This window comes from Hyperolius riggenbachi, chromosome 3 (assembly GCF_040937935.1).
Source record: "Hyperolius riggenbachi isolate aHypRig1 chromosome 3, aHypRig1.pri, whole genome shotgun sequence".
NCBI lineage: Eukaryota > Metazoa > Chordata > Amphibia > Anura > Hyperoliidae > Hyperolius > Hyperolius riggenbachi.
Window position 1 is genome coordinate 433,521,358 of NC_090648.1, and position 9,411 is coordinate 433,530,768.

A 9,411-nucleotide genomic window follows, 5' to 3' on the forward strand; every position below is an offset into this window, starting at 1 on the left:
TTCCCAACGGTAGCATGTAAATCGTGAAAAGCAGGGGAGAGAGGATTGAGCCCTGGGGCACCCCATACTTAAGTGTTACAGGGGTGGACAGGAAGGGCCCCATAGACACTTTGTGGGTTCTGCCACTCAAGAAGGATTGGAACCACTGAAGTACTATGCCATCAATGCCGCAGTATTCCTGTAGCCTGTTTATCAAGATGTCATGGTCAACTGTGTCAAAGGCTGCAGAAAGGTCTAGCAGTATGAGGATCGAGCACTCTCCTCTGTCTCTTGCCATGAGCAGGTGGTTGCATATTTGGATGAGGGCAGTTTCAGTGCTGTGGTGTTTCCTGAAGCCAGACTGGAATGGGTCATAACTGTTATTTTGTAGGATTCTGGCTTCTAGCTGGAGGTATACAGCTTTTCAATTAGCTTTCCCAGAAAGGGGAGGTTAGAGACAGGTCTGTAGCTGGTCATTGCATCTGGGTCCAGGGAGGTCTTTTTGAGGAGAGGCCTGATGATTGCTTCCTTCAGTAAAGCAGGAAATATCCCTGATTGTAAGGAACAGTTAACAATTTTGAGGAATACCGGTACGAACAGGTCGGGGCAGTTCAACATGAACTGTGTTGGGCCAGGATCCAGGTCACAGGTAGTTAGGCGGACGTGAAGGAGGATGCTTGATGTGACTTCTTCATCAATTTCTTTGAAGTTTGACCAAGGTGTTACGTTGTCTCTGCTAATGATCTTCGGCGCTATATTAGGCTCAGATGCTGTAAGTTGGATGGCGGACCTTATAGCGGAGACTTTGTCTGTGAAGAAATGGGCAAATTGGTCACAGAGGTCCTTTGAAGACTCGATATTAAGTTTTTGACATGCTGGGTTGCAGAGTTTTTCCACTGTGCGGAACAGTTGGGCTGGTTTGTTAACTGCATTTGCAATCTCTTGTGATAGAAAGGATGATTTTTTTCCCGTGATTACCTTTTGGTAGCTCTTCAAGTGGAAGATTAAGGCATGTTTGTCTTCTGGGGACTGAGATTTGCGCCACAGCCTCTCAAGTTTTCGGCCTTGTCTTTTCAGCTCTTTTATAGCGTTATCAAACCACTGTGCATGATGGTGTGGAGTAAGATATTTGGTGCGCAGAGGAGCAATGGTCTCAAAGGTGGAGGACACACATTTGTTGTATTTAAACACCAGAGTATCAGGGTCCAAGCTGGAGTCAGTCAATTCATCAAAGCTAAGGTTATCTCGGATATGTTGAGGTGTTAGCCCTTTTAAGCGGCGATATTTTATTTGATTCTTGACCTGGTGTTTGGCGGCTGGTATTGAGAGGGAGAAGTGGATAGTGTGATGGTCTGACCAGGCAACAGGATTAATTTCCACATTGGCTATTGACAGCCCAGTATGGAATATAAGGTCCAGAGTGTGACCTTTCCTGTGAGTAGCAGAGCTGATTGATTGGAGGAAGCCCAGTTCATGTAAGGCACGAGGTAGCTCTTTTCCAAATTGTGAGGAGGAGTCGTCCACCCATGTATTGAAATCTCCAAGAACAATCCATCTGGGGTGTTCCAGTGTTAGGTTGCATAGGAGGTCTACAAGTTCCTCAAGGAAGTCTGAGTATTTTTCTGGTGGGCGGTAGATCAGCAATATGTTAATGTTTTCCTCAGCTGAAAGTTGCACCCCCAAGCATTCAAACGAGTTGGTAGGACCTACAGTAAGTAGTCTGATTTTCAAAGCTGATCTAAAGCAAAGTGCAACCCCTCCTCCCCTGCGTTCTTTCCTGTTGCAGTATATCACGGAATAGTTTGTTGGCACAGCTGCCTCCAGGGTGGGGCCAACAGGTACAGAAAGCCAGGTTTCAGTCAGGCAGGCCAGATCAGAAGACTCTATTAGATCATGTATGATTGCTGTTTTGTTGTTTATTGATCTGATGCAGAGACAGAAGCCCAGGGAGATAGGCTGCATGGTGCAAAGATGCACCGAGGAGGAGTGAGGAAGACCTGTCCTGCCGCTGGAAGCAGGGAAAGATTAACACTCTTCTACTGCTGCTGCTCTGTCTGATCGTGGTGGCTGAAGCTACCCAATACTGTGACATGGGGAGGCAATGGTGGCAGCAGGGTTTTTCCAGCGGAAGGGCCTGGCTGGAAGATTATGGAAGGCAAATTATATATACACCCCTGTATGAGGGAATTGGAAATGAGTATTCTCTGAAACAGAAATGGCTGGAGATGAGTGACTAACATTAGATTGTGCTTAGTGAACAAGGAAACAGCATCTCAGAGCCAACATATAACTGTACCAGTAACTGCATTTCTCTGACACTATTATCTATGGCTTCTCCCTGCCCCCAAATCAAATAGCACTATAAATATACAGACCTCCTCTAAATGTACATTGGGCTTTGTGTAAAGGTTGTCTGGGAGGGCTTAGGCTCCCTAAATACCACTGCTATCCAACGTTTATCTGTTGAATTTACAATTAGCCTCTTCTATTGGCAGTCTTGGAGCTGATCTGCAGTATATACGATAAAAGGTGAGTATTATCCTATTGCGCTGTAACATGGCCATCTACTATGCTAAAGCACCCCAACTGAAGGAATCATTGATTATCTCTCTTGTGGAAATCAGGAAGAAGAGATCATTTTATCACATTGCACCACCACTTAATTTCATTGTGCACCCTTCCCACTAGCTGACTTGTATTACGTGGTAATCACTCCATTGCATGCTCTGGTACATTGTATCCTTGTATGACCTTGTGCCATCTGTCACCCCTATTATCATTGTCTGTGACCCCATTTATTGTACAGCGCTGCCCAATATGTTGGTGCTTTATAAACAGAATAAATAAATCATAATAATAGCATATTGTGTCCTTGGGACTCCACGTAGGCCATATTTGAGATAAACATTCTAAAAAAAAGAAGTGATTATTTATTTGCATATTAATACATGATATTACATGATATTCATTTAGCAAAAGCATTATTTTCATCACTTTTGTCAATGCTGGAAACGGTCATTGATACCTGTCAATATGCATTTTTGGGACCTGAGTCATTTTAAACAGGATTCTTTCCTGGTATTTTCCCAGCGAATAACAGTTATGACCAATTGTCTTTACAGGTTTCACTGAAGGTTTTAGACTTCTATCTTGAGCCGTCCCCATCCTGCATATATGACAGTGTAAGGTTCATAGTTTATGATAATAACAAATGGACTGGTAAAGTCTGCGGCTCACGACTTTTCACAGTTCCAGTTATTTCTGCTGCCAACGTCATGGTGATCCAGATGACCACTGACTTCACGATAACAAACAAAGGCTGGAATGCTTCCTACTCCTTCAGTAAGTAAAACCAACTCACCTTTATGTGTAGCTGAGCTATGGTGGGAATTATCAGGTCCCCCCAGATAAAGTGCAATATATAACAATGATATGCCGTTTCAATGGCACGGCTCTGGTCTCTTTAGTGAAGTGATCCTATTGTGATCTGGAGGTAAGGCTGAATAATATGATTTGCTGCCAAGTGAATTGCCACCCTTGTTAAGATAGATAAAAAAAATGCTATGACACATGCAAGTATAGTTTTTGCAACTTAATTTTCTGATAATTTAACTTCCCAATTCTCTTCCCTACTTAGAACTTTGTTATATTCTTTCTTTCTTTTCTTTCCTTGTCAGGCTGTGTTGTCACTTCCACGGATGCAAAATCGACATGCTAAGCGAATGCGCTCCATCCATTTTGCACCCGCCCTGCGTCCGACCACCGTCCAAAGCGATGACCGCAAAAATGTCCTTTCTCCTCTCTAATGGGAACAGAGCTTAAAGGTGGCCACACATGATACAATAAAATGATCCGATTTTACAGAAATTCGATAAAAACGATTTTTAGAGAAATCAAAAGCTTTTTTTTTTTTTTTCTGAGCAAGATATCCGATCGGATTTCCCATTTTTATTCGATAAAAGTCTATCGAGATTGTTGGATTTTTCTGAAAATTTTTATGAAAATTGAATGGTGTGTGGTATATTCAGTCAGTTTCCTTAAACACTTAAAGAGACACTGAAGCGAAAAAAAAATATGATATAATGAATTGGTTGTGTACTATGAATAATTACTAGATGATTAGCAGCAAAGAAAATATTCTCATACTTTTATTTTCAGGTATATAGTGTTTTTTCTAACATTGCATCATTCTATAATATGTGCAGATTACACAACACTCAGCATTCAAAATGATTCTTTCAGAGCAGTCTGTGAAGTAATAATATCTCCTCTAGCAGAGGAAAAGTAAATAGTCCAGGAACAGTTGAGATAATAAAAGTCAGATAACAGCCCTCTCCAGGACTAAAGGTGCCCATACACTCGTCAGATTGGCAGCAGATAGATAAGAAATGCATCTGATGATCTATCTGATGCGTTTTTAGAACATTTTTTACCAGGATAGAATTCCAATAGATTTCAGTTTGAAATCTATTGAAATTCGATCTGATGGCATTTTTTTGCCATCAGATTTCCATTAAAGAGGAACTGTAACGACAAAACGGCCCCTGGGGGGTACTCACCTCGGGTGGGGGAAGCCTCAGGATCCTAATGAGGCTTCCCACGCCGTCCTGCGTCCCTCAGGGGTCTCGCTGTAGCCCTCCGTACAGCCGTGACGCAATATTTACCTTCCTGGCTCCTGCGCAGGCGCTCTGATGCCTCTCGGCGCCGAAGTAGGCGGAAATACCCGATCGCCGTCGGGTCTGCTCTACTGCGCAGGCGCAAGTTTCCGGCGCCTGGGCAGTAGAGCGGACCCGACGGAGATCGGGTATTTCCGTCTATTTCCGTGCCGAAAGTCGCCACAGCGCCCCCGCTGGAGCCAGCAAAGGTAAATATTGAACTGACAGTCGGCACAGTCGCCGGCTGTTCGGAGGGCTGCGGCGAGACCCCCGTGGGACAGAGGACGGCGTGGGAAGCCTCATTAGGATCCGGAGGCTTCCCCCACCCGAGGTGAGTACCCCCCAGGGGAGGTTTTTGTTGTTACAGAGTCTCTTTAAGGCCAATGCAAACTGATAAGCAATCTCATCAGATCGACCTAAATTTTCCACCCAGCCAGTTCGATGGAAATTCATCGAAATCGATCGAAATCGGCCATCGATCGGTCGATTGGCCAACCGATTTGCAATCGATCGATCGATCGGGATCGATCGGTCGGCCAGAAAATCGGCTGAGTGTATGGGCCCCTTAACTTAGTCGGAGAGCTTAACCTCCTTGGCGGTCTGATTCTTTCCAGATTTTAGGGTCCAAAAGCGGTGCAATTTTTTTTCACTCTTTCAGACCCTAAAACCTGAAAAAAATCATTCTGGCAGGGAGATCTGCAGCAAAATAAAAAAAAAAATGTACCTTCCTGGGCTCCTGTGCTGCAGTTTTCTCTTTGCCCACAAGATGGCGCTAATATACATATAAACGAACTTCTCTATATTTCTCTAATATAGAGAAGTTCGTTTTCAATATTAGCCCCGCCCCCGATGACGTCACGCTGCCACCACTGCTCTGCTGCCACCACGGCTCCGCTGCTCCAACTGGCTGCCGGGTCCCCGGAAGAATAGCGGGGACATGGGGGATCCCGGCGGCCAGGGAAAGAACCCACACTGCCGGGGAGAGAGGCTGGAGTCCCGCTGCGCAGCGAGATCGCGCGCGGGACTCCACAACTTCAAGTAAAGCTCTGCAATGCATACCCCGACCTGAGCTCGGGATCCCCGCTAATAGCTTGTTTTTTCTACCCCGAGCTCAGGTCGGGAAAACCGGCAAGAAGGTTAATGGCTTGTTTGCATAGAGATAACAACTGGAGTTTCTCAACTCTTCCTGTACTGGATACAATTACACTGATGTATCTGATCTTAATGTTTTATTTCTTAGCTGTACTACACATACAAATCATAATATCATAATTTTTTTTTTTGCTTCAGTGTCTCTTTAAGGGTGGCCACACACCATACACTTTTTTAAATATTTGTTCAATTCAAGAATAGCAATTGATTTTTCTGACTGATTGTAACAATTAAAACATTTGACCAATGTACCACACACATGTGTTCAATTTTTCCCCAATAATTTATAAAATAATTGAAAGCTCAGAAAAAATTGACAATCCATCACAGACCATACAATTCTTGATAAAGTTGGTCTAAACTTTGCAACATGTCCAATCTTCAAAAATTAAAAAAAAAATTGACCAGATTTATCGATCGAAAACAAAGAAAAGCTCTCGATTTTTCTTGACAACTGTTCAAAATTATCGAATCGGTAAAAAATTCGATGTTTTAATTGTATGGTGTGGGGCCACCTAGGGTTGGGAATCAGAGCTGTACATTACAGTTTCTCTGCAGTCAGAGTGCAGCTGGACTGAAACATAACTCTAAAGGCAGCCATACACTAGTTGATTGCCACCAGATTGACCAACAGATAGATCCCTCTCTGATGGAATCTGATCAGAGAGGGATCTAATGACTTCCCATACACTGCACACAGATTTTTAATCGATTTCAGCATGAAATTGATTCATAATCTGTGGAGCTGCCGCCTGTCTCAGGTCACTCCTGCTCCCCCTGCCAGCAGAAATACATTACCTGTTCTGCCAGGGCGAGTCCCCAGGTCCCTGCAGTCCTTTTCTCCGGCTGGCCTTCATCTCCTCTTCACTTCCTGTCCCGTTCTGTGAAAAGGGGACATTCAAACAGTAGACTGCCCTCTAGTGTTTGAACTTCCGCTGGTTACTGGACGGGACAGAAAGTGAAGAGGATATGCAGAAGAAGACCAGCTGGAGAAAGGGACTGCAGGGACCTGGGGACTCACGCCGGCAAAACAGGTGAGATTATTGCTGCGTCGGTTGTCACTGAATCGAATGCCGCTAACGACGCGCTCCCAACGCGACGGCGATCTAGCAAAATTTTCAGATGGTGACAGATGGTGGAAGGAAGAAGTAGAAGAAGAAGAATAATAAGCCACATTTTTAGCATGCATTTTCAATTTGCTATTGAGCTGCCCTGGGAGTTAAAAATGATCTTGGTTCAAAATAACATACCACATCTGTTAACAAGAATAACAAATAATTAATCCTGTCAGTTCTACACATTACAAGGTATAAAGACAATCATTATTTCATCTTTCTTACTTTGTCTTTATTGTGGTATAAAACACAGCCATACCACAGTGTTTCCAGCAGGAAGTGGCAGGAAGTGTGGCAGAGTCAGCTGACACAATCACTCCATTAGTGTAGGTGTGTAAACAAAGTAAGCAGGGCAGGGCTGGAATTTGTGTGTTTTTTTCCAGTGTGGTATTTCGTGATCGCCTTGAAAATAGCCAGGCACAGGGAAAATAGATCTTATAGAAAAAATAAATGAATGTCTTCTAACTCGTTTGTTTTTTCTTTATTCACAGTTTAATGAAGGAAAAACTGACTGCTGGAAAGATACAATGAATGGGATTGGCAGACCCACCACAGAATTGGGACATGCAATTTAGTTCTCACTTACCAAAGTTCAGCTTTACCACTAATTCATCGACCATCTTGCAGATCCTTCTGCAATATGTTACTATCCAGCCCTGACTGCTTTATCCTCTGAGGTTTATGGTGTGAAAGGATTAGGATTTTCTTATCAATTTACATATTAATCACCAATTATCCCCAAATAACATCAGGCCTTGTGCTTGTTCTGTGCTGTCTGTCTCCATTAGGCTCGGTTCACATTGAGCCTTAAATAGCTTACGTTCGGCTCCGATGAGCTAAATGCAGCAGCGGAAACAATGCTTTCCCAATGGGAAAGTGGGAAAGTTCACATTGCTACGTTCCGCTTCCTGTGTTCCGCTCATCGGAGCGGACGTTCCCGACCTGCACGATCCCACCGCTCTGCTCCGATTCGCAGAACGCAGCGCAGGAGCGGATGCCGGCTCAATGTGAACCGAGCCTTATACTCCTGTTATTGTTCTCTTATTATCACTGATGTTTCTACTCTGACTTTCTTAGAGTCAGGCTTGCTCAAATCCGATCTGGGAGACATATGGATAGTAGCTATCCGGATATCTCCCAGTAAAGCTGTACAGGGAAGGGGGGGGGGACGGGACGGGGGGGATGGGGGGGTCAAGCTTACCTGTCTGACTTCTTCTTAGGTATGTCCCTCGGCACCTCCCACGATGTGGTCCACGTGCGTCACATGATTACAAACACTTCCTCCTTCAACCTGGAAGGAGGTAGTGTTTGTACTCACGTGACCGCCGTGTGGAGCGTATCGTGGGAGGCGCTGAGGGAAATACCTAAGAAGACATCAGCCAGGTGAGCTTGACCTCCCCCCCGCACAGCTTTACTGGGAGATATCCGAATAGCTACTATCCGGATGTCTCCCGGATCGGATTTGAGCAAGCCTGCTTAGAATAGATTGAGGTCTTTATTGGGATTTTTCCTCTTATATGGGTGTAAACAGCAAATAAAAAAAGATATTGCTTCATTTCTGAGTATTTTGTTCGTTTGTTTCTTGTAGTATTGTACGACTTCCACTATAAACCCTTTCGGGAGAGGATTGTTCTGGCCCCTTAAAGCTGACCTGAACTCAAAATATCCTCTCTGTTCTAATAGATAAGCAACAGCATAATAACCTTTACAGAAAAACATTTCTTTGTTACAGCTGATACAAATCCTGCAATAAATTTGCAGTGTGACTACTTCTTGCTTTCAAGGAAGCAGACATAGGGCTTGATTCACAAAGTGGTGCTAACTGTTAGCACGCCTGTGAAAACCCCCCTAGCACGTCTAAACAAGCTTTTCGCGCGTAAAACTTTTAGGGTGCGCCGCGCAAAGTGCCCATTAAAGCCGATGGGACTTAGCGAGCGCATAGGACTTTGCGTGCGCAAAACTTTGCACACAAAACTTTGTGCGCGATCTGATTGAGAAATCTGGTGCTAACCTACTTAGCACCCTGGTTAGCACGTCTAAAGTCTTTAGACGTGCTAAGTAGGTTAGCACCGCTTTGTTAAACAAGCCCATAGAGTTAACATGCTGTGAGTACAAATTAGCAGCTCTATCATGGTAGAGGAGATTCCTGAGCCGGCACAGCTGAGAGATCAAAATGCAGTTGTGATTAGTCTCAAATGAGGGGGAATTACATAGGCTAAACTCTCTAAATACATAAGTGCAATTCTCTAAGTCTTCCTTCTGTCCTGAGCAAGAGTTCAGGTCCACTTGTGGCCTGTTATTACTGTGATTGGCTCAAAGTAATCACGAGGTCAGGAGCCAATGTAGCTGAGACAGCAGAGGGAGCGGGTGCAGTGACGGAATAGTGGCGCAGATGGTGTGAGTGCGCGGCGGTGAGAAGTTGGAATCTACATCCTGTCAGAGCTGCACAGCCACCAAAACTGGTTAAAAGAGCACTGTACAAAAATATCTTACAATCCGCTCTCTGTGTA

The 9,411-nt window shown here is 44.3% G+C and overlaps 1 protein-coding gene across 1 annotated transcript in view; it reads left to right on the forward strand.

The window, feature by feature from the left end:
* Positions 1 to 8,545, forward strand: part of LOC137562388 (embryonic protein UVS.2-like) — a 60,936-nt gene extending 52,391 nt beyond the window's left edge. The window contains exons 9-10 of the mRNA XM_068273725.1: positions 3,102 to 3,321; positions 8,490 to 8,545. Coding sequence (XP_068129826.1) covers positions 3,102 to 3,321; positions 8,490 to 8,545 — 276 coding nt within the window. The remainder of the gene's footprint in view (positions 1 to 3,101; positions 3,322 to 8,489) is intronic.
* Positions 8,546 to 9,411: the final 866 nt, after the last annotated feature.